The sequence below is a fragment of the Orycteropus afer genome, unplaced genomic scaffold, assembly GCF_000298275.1.
Source record: "Orycteropus afer afer isolate SDZICR_OR568_19922 unplaced genomic scaffold, OryAfe1.0 scaffold00026, whole genome shotgun sequence".
Classification (NCBI taxonomy): domain Eukaryota; kingdom Metazoa; phylum Chordata; class Mammalia; order Tubulidentata; family Orycteropodidae; genus Orycteropus; species Orycteropus afer.
Window position 1 is genome coordinate 16,403,591 of NW_006921613.1, and position 15,549 is coordinate 16,419,139.

Genomic DNA, 15,549 nt, shown 5'->3' on the forward strand with positions numbered 1-15,549 from the left:
TTTCTTGCCTTATGGCCCTGGCTAGGACTTCCAGTACAATGTTGAATAGAAGTGGTGATAGCGGGCATCCTTGTCTAGTTCCTGTTCTCAAGAGGAATGGAGAAACAAGATTTTTAAAGCACAGATGAAGAATCTAGTCTAGAAGAAAACAGAGAAGTGTATTTCTTATGAATATTTTGTGTGATAGACTCAGAAAGAAATAAACTTCAATAAAGTAAGAGGTTCAAGATGAGATATAACAACAATGGAATGATTGAGAACAAAAATAATATCATTACAGATCATATGAATAAATTTGCAACAGCAAGGAAGAAAATAGATTTGGCTAAAAATCAAGTTAATGACATGGGCAAAAGACTTGAGATAAGCACAATGAATGGAGAGGAAAAAGGCAAAAGATTTAAGAATTGTGAGAAAATAAAAGATACGGTCAAAGATGATCCAGTATAGGGCTAATTGTGTCCTTGAGGAAGAGAACACAAGAAATTCAAAATTAATGAGGTATTATACAGAAAATCACATATCTCATGCTAGGGATAATTGATTAGCATGTATTCTGAGATGTATTCTGATTAAGTTACTGGATTTCAGGATTAAAGATATAAATTCTTCAGACATCCAAGGGGAAAAAAAATTACCTATAAGGGAAAAAGTTAGACTCACCTCAGACTTCTCAATAGCAAATGTCAGTAAAAAAGAAACAAACAAGCAAAAAAGAAACCATGGCTACAAAATTCTTTGAGAAAGTGAAGAAAGTGTGAGCCACAAATTCTATTTCTATGCAAGTATATGTTAAAGTGTAAAGGCAAGAGCCAGACAATAAAGAACTCACGTAATGTGGCCATTGGCCATTATTGAACAAACTACTTAACAAAGAAATACCACTTACCAGGATGGGTATAAAAATTTTGAAAAAAACCAGGAATGATGACACTAAGATAACAGGACTAGTGGTAACCACTGAATCCCTTTGAACACAGAAGTCTAAAGAACTAGAGGAAATATGGTTGCCCAAAGCTATAAATATTATAAACTCTGGCAAAATACAAATAATATAGGTCACACAAATTGGGAATTAGAGTGCAGAGGGTGAAAGGAAGTACAAAAATGCTAATTATCTCGTTTTACAGAGCCAGGAGTCAATTACCACGATTAATTAAGAAATAAGGGTTCTCTAGTTTCCTCTTGTTTGCATATTTCTTTTGCCCACAAACTTTGGGCTATTTCTCATATCAGTGTTGCCTTTTTCCTTTAGATTCTGTTTTCCACCCCAAGTGGAAAACTATTAATCTGCATACACTGAACACCTAATAAATGTTGTTGAAATAATTTTGCAGATTGCATGGGATTGTAAATTCCTTGAGGATCAGGAACATGTTTTATTCATCTTTGAATTCTTTTAGCACTTGGCATAAAGACTTACACATAGTAGCCAGTCAGTAAATGTTTTTTGAATAAATGAATTAATTTTCTTTGTCTCTTATACATTCTGTTGCTAGAATAATGGCTGAAAACTAGCTGGAAATATAAGGAAAATGAATCGTAATTGGAGAATAAAATAAAGCCTGTTACATCTGAAAGATCTATTATAAATGCTTCTGACGCCTCATTAAAGACATTCTATTGTTTTCAGAATCTATTTTTCCCTAGTAAATAATCTCCTTTTACTCTTATTTAATCCTTCACACTGCCATCAAAATGATCGTTTTCTAAACACAGATCTGATCTTGTCACTTCTCTGCTTAAACCGTCAATGGTCCCCTCCTATCTATACAACGACGTCCAAATTCCTAAGAATGGAATTTAATGCCCTTCATGATCTGATTTCAGTTTACCTTACCCTAGTTAACATACTTCACACATTATCCACCCAGAGATATTTGCAGTTTCTGGAACATGCTATATGTGTGCGTGCCTTTATGTCTTTGCTTATGCTGTTTCTTCTACTTAAAATGTCACTCATCATCCCACATCCTTTTTCTCTCTTGCTTCTTCACCTGTCACCATACTACTCTATTCTCCAGGACCCCTCAAATTCCTTCTACTCTGTCAAGGCTTTGCTGCTTCCCAAGCTTAAATAACTGTGACATTTTTTTGTGTGCTCTGTAGTACTTTACTTATGGTCTGGGTATTGTGTATGTACTAGTTGTACATTCATATGACACTTTCTTCTAGATTGTAAACTTCTTAATGTCTTGATCATATCTTATATAGTCTAGAAAGCTGTTAGAGTACCTGACACATAGAAAATGCTAAATTAATGCTTGTGTTTTAAAGTTTTTGAAAAGATGTACTTCTTGTATTTCCATTAAAAAAGACCAAAAAGAAAAAATAACCTCTTCTAAATGTAACAGGGTGCTAAACTGAAAATCCTAAGGGTTAGTAGTAGAAGTTAGAAGGCTGTCTATCAAATGATAAAAGAGATGTGAATATCTCTTCAGAGGCAGACTACTCAGAAAACTGCATTAATAGTTTACCTACTCAGATTAAAGCTAGTTTATATCCATTATTCTTGGAAAATAATAAGCAACTATTAACCTGAATAAGGAGCTCTGGTGGCACAGTGCCTAAGGCATTTGAATGCTAACTAGAAGGTTCACAATTCAAACCTACCAGCCACTTTGAGGAAGGAAGATGAGGCAATCTACTTCTGTAAAGATTTACCGCCTCAGAACCCAATGGGTATAGCTAGGAGTCTGAATTGCAGTGAGTTTTTTTTTTTTTTTTTTTAAATTAACCTGAATACAGATGCTTTAGACTGAGAAGTGGAGTGCTTCATTTGGATAAGCAAATCTTTGTGTATGGAGCCAGACCACTGCTTCTGTAGACAATGATGCTTTGAAGGGAAGAAGAATTTCTTTCCTTTCTGTTGATTTAGACCATATTTTGTCAATTCATAGGAGTCCTTGGGTGGTGCAAACCATTAATATGCTTGACTGCTAATGGAAAGGTTAGAGGTTTGAGTCTCTAAGTGCCTTAGAAGAAAGGCCTGATGATATATTTGCAAAAAATCAGCTACTGAAAACCATATGGAGCACAGGTCTACTCTGTCACACATGAGGTCACCATGAGTTGGGGTGTCAATTAGTTTCTTTAAACTGGTGTCAATATATAGTTGTTTCTGTGTAGATGTGAGAGTCCTTGTTTGAACCCTTGTTTTTAGGAGAACAAAAGCTGAGACCTAAAGGATGTAGGAAATCACAGATAGGCATGATCCTCACCACTTATAGGAGAATAAGTAGGCAAAGGGACTGGACTGGCTTTGGAGAGGCTCTATCTGGTCCTACTTGCAGAGAGTGAATAACTCAATCTTTGTGAGAAATTTATTGATGTTATACTATTACATTCTAAGGTGTGATGGTTAAGGTTGTGTTTCAACTTGGTTGGGCCATGATTCTCAGTGGTTTGACAGTTATGATGTAGTTGGCAGTTATGTAATGATGGAATTTGGCATGTATGTAATGATGTAGTCATCCCTCATTTTGTGATATGATACAATGTAATCACTTCCATCATGAGATCTGCTATGAGAAGCCAATCAGTTGAAAGGGAATTTCCTTGGTGGTGTGGCCAGCCCCCAGTATATAGGACGTTCCAGCAAGGTTTTGGTTTGCTCTGGAACCTGCATTTGGCTTGTCATCATCTCACGTCCAGTTCTTAGGATTCATCAGCCTCCACAGCCTGTAAGCCAGGAGACTGCTATCTGACATGCTGATCTTGGAGTCATCGAGCAGCTATATCAGTCAGGAGAAGCTTCCAGCCTGACACCTGACCCACAGACTTGGGACTTGGCAGCCTCTACGACCATGTGAGCCATTTCCTTGAGATAAATCTACGTATCTGTCTGTATATACACACCTTCACTGGTTTTGTTTCTCTAGAGAACCCAGCCTAAGATATATGATGGATCAGTTGGGTCAGAGGTCGAGGCCACATGCCTGAGGATGGAGAGTGAGGTTTCCCCAAAAGAGAACAGATATTCCCATTGGCCAGTCATATTGAGAAGAAGTAGCACCTGGGACTGAAAATTGCATTTTGATGGTGGACCTTAAACTGGATTATGAGTATTGTTTTCTTCTCTGAGCTTCACAGTGGGTAGGCTTGGATGCTCAAAACATGGTCAGGAGGACTCTTCATGAAGAGGGGAAGCTGTCTTTACTTCCATGGACCCAGGCTGGAAGCTCAACAGTAAGGCAGGCCTGTATCTAGACCATGAAGAGTTTGAAAGTACCTGTATCATACCCTCAGGTTACTCTTTGGATTATATTTCCTATCTATAGATATTGTTAGAAGTTACAGCCTGTCTTAGCTGTACCATGAGGAGACTTTGGTAGGAGGAACCTATGTTCAGGAGGGGCCTGAGAGGGCAGTGCCCCTTCCTACCCAATCTCAAGGCAATGGAGAAGGTCACAGAAACAAGAGAGAGATTAGCGTCCCAGAACTGCAAGAGATAGCTCATCAGGGTATGGGCCATCTGAAGCAGAGGTGGAAGTAGTTTAGTTATTATTACAGGCATATGTAGGAGACAGCTCTCCCCAGGGCACTCTTTCATAGTAGAGAGGGGAGAGAAACTCTAGAGGGGGCCGAAATCCTGTTAATTTTGCAAGTGGGGGCTCAGAGCTGTTGTACTTTGGAGTTTTATTTTAAATATGACCTTCTTTATATTCAAAGACTCATGAAAGCTTGTGAATTTTGGTTCTCAAGGTCATATGAGGCCTTTCATTGAACAAATCTTTCCCATCCTGAGCATTCTGCTTAATAGACTTGGGAAAAACAATGGTAAACAAAGTATCCTTCAATTTTATTTTGTATGATCTCCTTCTTTCTAGTTCCCATTAGGCTTCTGCTCTTGAGCCTTGTTGTAGAGGTATACATCTAACATGTAACAACTATCCTCAGACACAGCTGTAAAATCTAACTCAGAAGCTGATGGATTTTTGCTTTCTCTCTATTATGTTTCCATTCTTTGTTTTCCTCACAAAGTGTTCAGTATCAGAGAAATGGAATGGAAACTTTGATGCTCTTTTTGGATATTTTGCATAAATATGGATAGGTATCTAACTGATCTGTTAGTGAGCTGAAGCTCTAAGCAGACATAGCTTCCCTGGGCTGAGCGTGAACACTACTTAGCACATTGGCATAGAATCCACAATCTCATCCCTATTGATTTCATCCATGGTCATACTTTGAAAAAAGACTATATGTATTCATTTCTTTAGAACTTTTCTGGATTTCTGGTGTTTTTCTTTTTAACAGCTGCTTATTTAATTTATTTATGTTAACCATACTTCCCTACCATCACTTTAATGGGCATTTTTTCTTGCTCTTCTAGACTCAATAATGAATAGCAACTTTTGTGACTTCTAACCAGAAGGCTGACGATTCAAACCCACCAGCCACACCTTGGAAGGAAGGTTGGGCAATCTACTTCTGTAGTGATACTGCCTCGGAAATCCAAGGAGGGGTCGCTATGAATCGGATCCCACTCCATGGGCAGTGAGTTTGGTTTTTTAGTTTGGTCTTCAACAAAAGTTCTACCTGTCTGAAATCATCTGTATCTTCTCTCAACCACACCATAAAGCTGAGCTTTGGAGAATATCACTTTGGCGTATTAATGATTTGACTTGTCTCCAAAACGTTCTGGAAGTTCTCTTAGGTTCTTTACAGATCTTCCTCTGGGATTTAGGTAGAATACCTTTATCTATTTGTTCTGGTTACCTAGTGCCGCTCTGACAAAAATATACCACAAATGGGATGGCCTTAACAAATAGGAGTTTATTCTTAAAAATTTGGAGGCTTTAAGTCCAAGTTCAAAGTGCCAGGCTCTAGGGGCTGGGTGAAAGCCCCTCAACCTTGGGGTCCAGCTCTGCCTCCTGCTCCCAGCCCACTGGAGCCAGAGGTGTTTCTTCACTCAAACAGCTGCTGGCTGCTGAGGCTGGAAGCTCCAAGGTTGACAAGTAAAAAGTCACAGTCCCGATGTTACCAGACCACAAGGCAGGCCATTAGCTTAAGTCCATTTTAAGTCCCAAGGTCGGCAGAGCATGGCAGGCTGCTGAGCAACGACACGGCTACATGCAGGGTCCAAGCATGCCAAAGGCTAGAGACCATTCTCAAAGCTTCTCCTTGTATACAGGAAGCAGACCACATACCCAAAGGCAGCTACTCAGCTACTTGTGGGAGATCCTACCATGGAGTTGATCATCATGGGGAATAACTACCACCAGCTGCCCAGCCACTCAACCAGGCCCAGCCAAGCTGACACACATGACTACCACAATTCCACCCCTTGTCAACTTGGCACCTGTACAGATCTTCAGTGGGTGGAATCTGTACAGGTCTCTTCAACTGGGTGGCTCCAGTCCCCTAGTTCCTCTAAGTGGCAACCTCATCCCCTTGGCCTGGCGGCCCATTCCTCTCCCTCTTGGGCATGGCAGCCCCGCCCCTCACTCTTGGGCAGCGGCTATGGCTCCATCCCACTGGCTCACATGAACGAGCAGCCCCACACTCCAGAACCAAGTTGGTGAAGGTCTGACCCTTTGAAACCTAGGGGCTGTGATCGTTCCACCCCCAAAGGCCATGGTCCTACCCTTAAGGCTGAGGCAGCTCTGCTTCCGTTTTCTTAGTCTCTTGGCTTCTGCTGATTAATGCCGAAGGCAACCCACTCCGCTGAAAAACCTTGCCCAAAAAGCACTCGACTTTTTTGCTCCATGGGCCGGCCAACCTGCTGCTCCATTTCATGCTGATCTTTTCTACCAATTAATGCCTGAAGGCAACCCACTCCACCAGTAAGCTGCCTAACCAAAGGCATCAGGCTTTCTCCTCCATGGGCTGGTAAGGCTGTCGCTGTCTCATGCCGGTTCTCTCAGCTCTGCTCCTGCCGTCTCTCATGCCGGTCTCTTGACGTCTGTCCTACCGTCTGTCATGCCTTATGACGGGGTCTCTCAGCCATGTTGTCGGGTCAAGGATGCACTCCACTTCTGTTTCCACATTTTAGGTATCTGTCAGAGCAGCACCCCACTCTCTTGGTACCAAATTCTGTTCTGGTTACCTAGTGCTTCTCTGACAAGAAATATATCACAAATGGGATGGCCTTAACAAACAGGAGTTTATTCTTACAATTTGGAGGCTTTAAGTCCAAGTTCAGAGTGCCAGGCTCTAGGGGCTGGGTGAAAGCCCCTCAACCTTGGGGTCCAGCTCTGCCTCCTGCTCCCAGCCCACTGGAACTAGAGGCATTTCTTCACTCAGACAGCCGCTGGCTGCTGAGGCTGAGAAGCCCCAAGGTTGACAAGTAAAAAGGCACAGTCCTGATATTACCAGACCACATGGCAGGCCATTAGTTTAAGTCCATTTTAAGTCCCAAGGTCGGCAGAGCATGGCAGGCTGCTGAGCAATGACACAGCTACATGCAGGGTTCAAGCATGCCAAAGGCTAGAGACCATGCTCAGCTGCTTGTGGTAGATCCCACCATGGAGTTGATTGCCAGTCTCATCATGGGGAATAACTACCATCAGCTGCCCAGCCACTCAACCAGGCCCAGCCAAGTTGACAACACAATCATAACTACCACACTATTAATTCCATTCACTTCAGCACAACAAAGATTACTGAATACCTGATAGGTTGCAGGAGTCCCTGGATGGTGCAAATGGTTAAACCCACCTACCTAGAAAGCAAGCCCTGGTAATCTGCTTCTGAAAGGTCACAGCCTTGAAAAGCCTATGAAGTTGGCAGTAACATATAGGACAAAAGACTTATCTTTAAAATTTATAGAAAACTCCAACACCTCAACATCAAAGACAAACAATCCAGTTAATAAATGGGCAGAAGACATGAACAGACATCTCACCAAAGGAGATATTCAGGCAGCCCACAAACACATGAAGAAATGTTCATGCTCATTAGCTATTAGAGAGATGCAAATCAAAACAACTATGAGATACCATCTTACCCCAGCATTAATAGAAAAGTTCAACAACACAGAAAATAATAAATGCTGGCAAGGATGTGGAGAGATCGGGACTCTCATACACTGTTGGTGGGACTATAAAAAGATACAGCCACTATGAAAATCGGTATGGCGATTCCTAAAAAAGTTGGAAATAGAAGTATCATCTGATCCAGCAATCCTGTTACTAGGTATATATCCTAAAGTAGTGAGAAGCAAGACAGGAACAGATATATGCACACCAATGTTCAATACAGCACTGGTCACAGTAGCAAAGAGATGGAGACAACCTAAGTGGCCATCAGCCAAGGAATGGATAAACATACTGTGCATGCACACACAATGGAATACTATGCAACCCTAAAGAATAATGTAGAATCTGCAAAACACCGCAAAATATGGAAGAACTTGGAGGACATTATGCTGAGTGAAATAAGTCAATCACAGTAGGATAAATATTGTATTAGTTGACTATTGTAAAAACTCAAGGAAAAGTTTACACATGGAAGGAAACTTTCTTTGTTGGTTACCAGGGATGGGAGGGGAGGAGAGCCTAACTTCCTAGATAGGTTGAAAAAAACCCCAAAACCCTATGTATGCAGTTCTGCACACATGAGGTTGTTTCGTGTCAGAGTCTATTTGACAGCAGCTGGTCTGTTTGGGTATTATGTTACAGGTACCAGGCTACCTTCTGGAACTACAAAGTAGTGGAGTGCATGCCTAGCTTTTATGGATAAAACATCTGACTCACTAGTTTTAGTCTCATAATTAATTCCATCAGGATTTCATTTAGAAGAGTAACCTGCTCCTGTCCTTATTAAATATCACAAGGAAGAATGCAGCTATAAAAAGGAGAATAATCCAGGTTACTGAGGGGATAATTGCAGAGAGGGGGGAAAAAAGTCATGCAAAAAAATTAGGCAACAAAACAAAACAGACAAAAGAAAAACCCACCCAGACTGTAAAGACCCTAGAGAAGAAGCATGTTGCAAAGGTTGGATGTTTTTCTAGACTAATGAAGGGTTTTATTTTTCTTAATGTTGTTGTTGTTGTTGTTGTTATGTGCCATCGAGTCGGCCCCGACTCATAGCGACCCCTCATTGGGTTTCCGAGGCAGTATCACTACGGAAGTAGGATTGCCCAACCTTCCTTCCGAATTCTTAATGTTATATATCTATAAACCAAAAAAACAAAACAAAACAAACAAAAAACACCTCACTGCCCTGTTGATCAGACTCATAGCGACCCCTCCTTGGGTTTCCAAGGTGGTATCACTATGAAAGTAGATTGCCCAATCTTCCTTCGGAGGAGTGGCTGGTGGGTTTGAACCACCATCCTTCCAGTTAGCAGTCAAATGCCTTAGGCACTACGCCACTAGAGCGCTCCTTATATACCTATAAACAGGTGTAAACAAATGTAATAAGAATTATGTATATTTTATCATTTTAAATTAATGTACTTATTACAACATCAGTGTTTTGTGTTGATATGATTCTTTTACATTTTCTCCCATCAAAATTCTGAGAGGTTAAACTAGAATCGTTGAGGGAGGATATTATGTCTCTTAGTGAAGTTTTTATAAAGAATTTTGAAGTCTTTAGATGGGGAGTCACGAAGAGCAAGAGACAATTCTTTTCTTTGTAATGTTTATCTCCTGACATTCCGTGGTGTTCTGTTGATAAAGTCTGAAGATGTAATTATAGTTCTAAAGCTTCAAGGAAAGGATCCATCGTTCCCTCTGCTCCATACCAGCTGATGGAGCATGCCTCAGCCTCTCTCTTTTGTCTTATGAATATAAAAGGTGGCAAGGAGTGTTAGAGTGGAAGATTTTCTAGGAGGTAAACCCAGGTGCTTAAGAAGCTCTAAGGACCATGAAGCTTTAATTTAAACAGCTCTTGTAAAGCAGATATTCCCCCACAATGAGAAGGATGGAAGACGGAGGTCTGCCGGACAGACGTGGGATGCAGCGCAGGTGGGGGCAGCTTCCTAGTGCGGAGCAGGAGGCGCCCGAACTCTGCAGGTACAGGGATTGTGATCTCGTCGCCGGGCTCTCCAGAGGGCGGGAACCACAGTGTTGCAGAGTGGAGGGAGACATGGCCCCCTGCAGCAGACCCCAGCGTCTTCCAGGCAGCCGACATAAATCCAGCAGGGTGCCCTCACCTGGCACGGGGAAGGAGAAACAGCCGCCACTCGAACCGCGGAGAAAAGAGGAGCCCGCAGTTTGGGATGCCAGAGAGCAGGTCTCTCTGGGCTCGGTCCGACTGCTTCCCCGCGATTGCGTGCCCAACCTGCCCATCATCGCAGTGCCCCATCCCGATTGGCTTTTCCGTCTGCCACTCGGTTCTGCCGCGCTGACCCCCATTGGACCCCCCTCCCACTGAGGCCCCGCCCCACGAGCTGGGCACGGGCTGTGGGGCGCGGAGGAGAGAGCCGGGCGCTTGTTCTGGGCTGGGGGGAGGCGGTGGCGGCTGAGAAGGAGGAGGAGAAGGAGGAGGGGCGGGACCGGCAGGAGGCAGCGGCGGCGGCGGCGGCGGCGGGCTGGGGTGATGATGCAGGTGCTCGGGGCCGGCGCGGAGCTGCCCGGCTGAGGGGCGCCTGTTTCGGGGTCTGCAGCGCCGCCGCGTCGCTCCCGGGGGCGGGCGAGCGGGTGGGAAGATGCTGAGCAGGTTGATGAGCGGCAGCAGCAGGAGCCTGGAGCGCGAGTACAGCTGCACCGTGCGGCTGCTGGACGACAGCGAGTACACCTGCACCATCCAGGTCAGCATCGCGCCGCCCCGCCCGCGGGACCCCTTGCTCCCCGACTCGGGGCAACTTGGCCCGCGGCCGCCGCCCAGGGATCGCCCCAGCCCCAGCTTCGCGCTTTGTCCGCCTGGGCTGCGGCGGACGTTCCCGGTGCAGGGCGCCTCCGTTGGAGCCCCTGCCGCGAGCCGGGTACCCAGCGCTCAGCGCCGCCGCGGGGCGACACTCGCGTCCCGGACCCCAACTCCTGCCTTCCCATCTCTCATGGTGAGGGGTGCTCGGTCCTCCCCTCAATCCAGCCCGCGTGGGGAGCATCTTCCCGGGAGTTCTGAGGGAGGCGAGCTGGGCGAGTGGCTAGTACTCCGGCCGCCCCGTCGGGGGTCTCAGGCTCAGGCTCGCCTGCGGGGCAAGGATTGCTGGCCAGCTTTTCTTATCTCTCTTTGGTTGGAGGGATAATAATGGTTTATGTCATAATTTCCTCCCTCCAGCATTTGTGAGTCAGAGCTCTCTGAAGGTATTACTGAACGCGCAGCCCATGCAGAGTGGCCTATCTATGGAAGGGAACCCAGCCCTCTGGGCTTTAAAGATTTAGGCCCCTCTCCCGCCTTTCTCTCCCCAAACCATATCGTGTTGGGCAGTTCGGGGGGCGGGGGGTGTGGGGTCAAGAAATAGCAACAAGTCTCAGCGATTTGGGGCTTGGAGATGGCGAGAAAGAATCGGTGACTTACAAAAACAAAACAAAAAACGCCAATACAATAATGCTGCACAGCATTTCTTCAGAACCTGTTTTTTTTTTTTTTTTTTTTAAGGGATTTGTACAACCCCTTGCTTATGTTCCTTCACTACTGCTGTGTAGCACGTAAAGAGTAGTAGACAGCAGTCACAGCCCTCTCCTTCTTTGTAAAGTCAGAGATGGAAAACATCAACAATGCTCCGGTGTTTAGTTCATCAGTCAGGAGGATCCTGCGCTCAAAGCCGGAAACTCCTCTTTCTGGAGAAGCACAATTGAGTTGGACCCGGAGGGGTCTCACCTGATCCCTTGCTTTGCTGCAAGAAACCAGAAGGGGCTTCTCAGCTCAGATGTGGCAGACAAAAACTGTTGGCCTGAGTCCTACCCTCTTTGTCTCCCTCTCGTCGTCGTCCCCCCCGCCCCTTATTTATTTATTTTTTTGCTGACAATGCTCAATAGAGGAAAATAGCGGTGTAGGAGAAAGACGATGGGTAGTGTATGAGAGCAGCTGCTCTCCGCTGACTCGGTGCTCAGTTCAGCTTTCTCTCCACTCTTCCTCCCCGCCCTCCCCCAACCCCAGCTCTGGACATAAGTGCTGACTGCTGCCAAAGGTCCATGAGGGTAAAGAAAGAAGAGCACAGAATCTCTTTTAAAGGCCACTTAAATACAGATCAAGCAGTCATAAAGATGCTAGCCATCAAGTGAAAGAATTCTTGTAGTTGACAGAGAGATGTATTTTTTCCTTACTGAATGAGTATCTTGATCCTTTTTGTTTCCATTGTATCTTTATGTGCCATACACAGTTGGGTTTTTTTTTTTTTTTTTGGACGGGGAGAGGAAAACATTGAGGTTGACATCTTCAGCATTTGATTACATTATCAAGAGCCTGTAAAATCTTTATTCTTTTGTTTTAAAAACTAAAGGTTTTGCACAATAGCATTTCAAGGGCAGTGTGAAGTTTAGACTTCTCAAGTCTTCAAAATACTTTTTTTTCTTCAAAATACTTTTTGGGGTAAATGGTGAAATAAAAATTCTGAGCAGGTCATTAACTTTTGCTAAAGTATAGAGTACATATGAAACACAATTCATATCACCACTCCACTAGATATACTGAATAACCTTGTGTTTTTAGGAATCATAGTAATGTAACTAGTTATATTTCCCAGTTAATGGAACCTTTGAAGTTGGTTGACTGGTATTATAGTTGTGAATATTTTTCATTATCTTTGCGAAAAAGATTATTTACTTATTGTATTTATGCTTGTTATATCCACCTATGGTTGTGTTTCTTTTCCTGCTGGTCTTATGTTATTACAATTTAATATGTTATTAACGCATTTAGGACAGTTTTTTTTTTTTTTTAAGTTAAGGTTGGTGGTACATGTCATACTGTAGTAAGTGTGAATTGTGATTCTTGCATGGCATCTAACTAAAAACATAGCATTCTAAAGTATATGTAATATTGTCACTCTTTGGCACCACTACTGTGAATTGCTTTTGTTTTTACCCACGTGGGAAAATGTAAAAAAACATTTTATGTGAAAGTAATGTTTTGTGCATATAGCTTTCTGGAGCATTTAGAGATTGAGTTTTTCTTAGCAACTTTCCAAACCCTTTTACATTTCTGTAAAGTGTGTGTGTGCGTGCGCGTGTGTTTGCATGCACATACACATATTCTGATTTGTCAAACACTGGGCACTGGGTCTTTGAAAGCAATATACAAAGGAACTGTGAAATTCTTATTAGGCTAAAGCAATATTCCCAACATTAAAGGAATTGCAGTACCCTATATTTGAAAAAATAATTTGGTGATCATTTGAACTCCTTTTCTTTAAAGTGTTATATGCTATATTTTAACTTAAATAAGGTATCTATTTTAAAAATATTTCAGTGCCTCTTGAGATAATTGGAGATCACTTAGGATATTCCAGAATCACTGGATTAGGGGCATGATAGCCACATTTAGTAAATTTCAGTTGTAGGAAATTCTGTTAAAGTATTGGTCTGATCTCTCATATTGCAGCAGTTAAACTGCTCTGGCATTTAGGATGTGATTATTAAGGTGATGAAGATGCCTTATGTCTTCTCAATGAAGGTTGCCACAGTCACCAGACTATTCTTTCTGATAAGCAAATGTATTTGTAGACTATGAGAAATGAAAGTATACATAGGAGGGTTGTAATATAATTGCTCCCCTGTGAAGAACATTGTTAACAGCTCCCTGACAGTTTTGAAGGTCATTGCCTCACAAATGCAGATCTGGTCCATATTTTTCACTCCTCTGTTTCATTTATGCATAGCTATATCTATGTACCACACTTTTTACCTTATTTTGTTATGTTATCTGGGAAAATAGGAAAAATGAAAAGGCTACATAGTATCTTTGAATCCAGTATACTCAATGGAGTTATTGAAATGCTTAGGTATATAATATCCTAAGGAATAGATTTTTAACTACATTTCACAATATACTAGTTTATTTCCAAATCAGTAAGGATTTATAGTACAGAATTTCAGTACATAGAAATATGTATTAAGAAACATACACATTTTCAATTTAGAAATAGTAATCACTTTTGTGTGTGTGTGTGTGATTATGAAAAGGGAAAGTGACCCTAGAAAAGAATCTGAATTTACTGGGAACACATTGAAGTAACAACTGATTAAGCAGCTAGATTAAATTAGCTTTTACAGTTAAACAAGACACTACCATAAATAAAATGTGAATGCGGAGGCAGTTCTCTAGTGCAGCCAAGATTTGGATTTGATTGTGGCTCAGCCACTTAGTAGCTGTAGGGCCTTGGGTAAGGGAGGGAATATTAGGGAGATTACAAAGATACTAGCCTGTGCTTGCCAGCACTCTATATGTATTATTAGCTCATTTACCTCACAGATTGATTATATACCCATTATACTGGGTGAAGAAACTGAGACTGTGGATTGGTGGGAAAGCCTATATTTATGGAATGGCTAACTATGTATTAGGTACTTTGCTGGTTGCTTACTTATCCCTTTAATCAACCATTTGAGAGGTGGGTGGTATTATCCCCATTTTAGAGTTGAAGGAATAGGCCCAGGCTGCCAAAGGAACTTGCTCAAAGCTAGTGGGAGGTTGTACTACATATAAACTCTGGTCCTTTGTCTCCAAAACCCATCTTTCTTTCTTTTCTCCATTCAGATACCCCACATCACTTTACCTTTCTTGTACCTTAATCATTCATCTATAAAATGGATATTTATACTTATTTTATAGTGAGGAGAAAATGGTTTGGAAATTTCATTACAAATAATAGGGAACATCTAACACAGGACCTCTGGGTGGCATAGTGCCTAAGGCATTTGACTGCTAACCAGAAGGTTGGTGGTTCAAACCCACCAGCCACTCCTTGGAAGGAAGATTGGGCAATCTACTTCTTAGAGATACCCCTTTGGAAACTCAAGGAGGGGTCACTATGAGTCAGAGATGACTCAGCGGCCCATAACAACAACAATAACAAACAGTTAATATACTATATCTATATTGCATCTTACTCTAGGCAAATGAAAATACAATTGGGAAATGTTTTACTTATTTTAGAAAAATCAACTTATTAAGCCTCAAGTCCACTTAAAATGATTTCTGGTTAATTTTAGTTAAATTGTAAAATCTCAAGTTGGGATAAACTAGATTCTATTAGAAAACATCTTTAAAATTCAGGAGTTCAGGTTTGCGTCTTATTCCCACCAGTCTTTGGCTTTAGAGGAGCATTGATTGCCTTGACCATGACTCATATTTTCTAAGAACTTCTGCTGCTTATTTGGTAAGCAGAATCCTTGATTTCATTAATGCAAAAGCAATGTTAGAGAATTAGGATAATTTTATTCGTAGAGAAAACACAAAGCTGTTGTATTTTTATGAATATTGAAATTTTTAACTTTATTTAAAAAGTAAGTATGCTGTCTCAGGATCTCTATTACAGTAGCATGTTAGTTAGGGTCTAATCTTTGAAACTAAGATAGTTCCAAAATTAGTCCTCTGGAATCCTAGAAGCATTTGTGTTCTGTTTCTTAATTTCTATATCAAGCATTTATTGTATAAAACTAATGCAAATCAGGGAGCTCTGGTAGCATAGTGCCTAAGGCACTTGACTGCTAA

At 42.1% G+C, this 15,549-nt stretch overlaps 1 protein-coding gene across 1 annotated transcript in view; it reads left to right on the forward strand.

Moving 5' to 3' along the window:
* Positions 1-10,600: 10,600 nt before the first annotated feature.
* FRMD5 (FERM domain containing 5) overlaps positions 10,601-15,549 on the forward strand; it is a 382,954-nt gene continuing 378,005 nt past the window's right edge. Inside the window, exon 1 of the mRNA XM_007935243.2 lies at positions 10,601-10,702. Within this exon, the coding sequence (XP_007933434.1) occupies positions 10,601-10,702 (102 nt within the window). The remainder of the gene's footprint in view (positions 10,703-15,549) is intronic.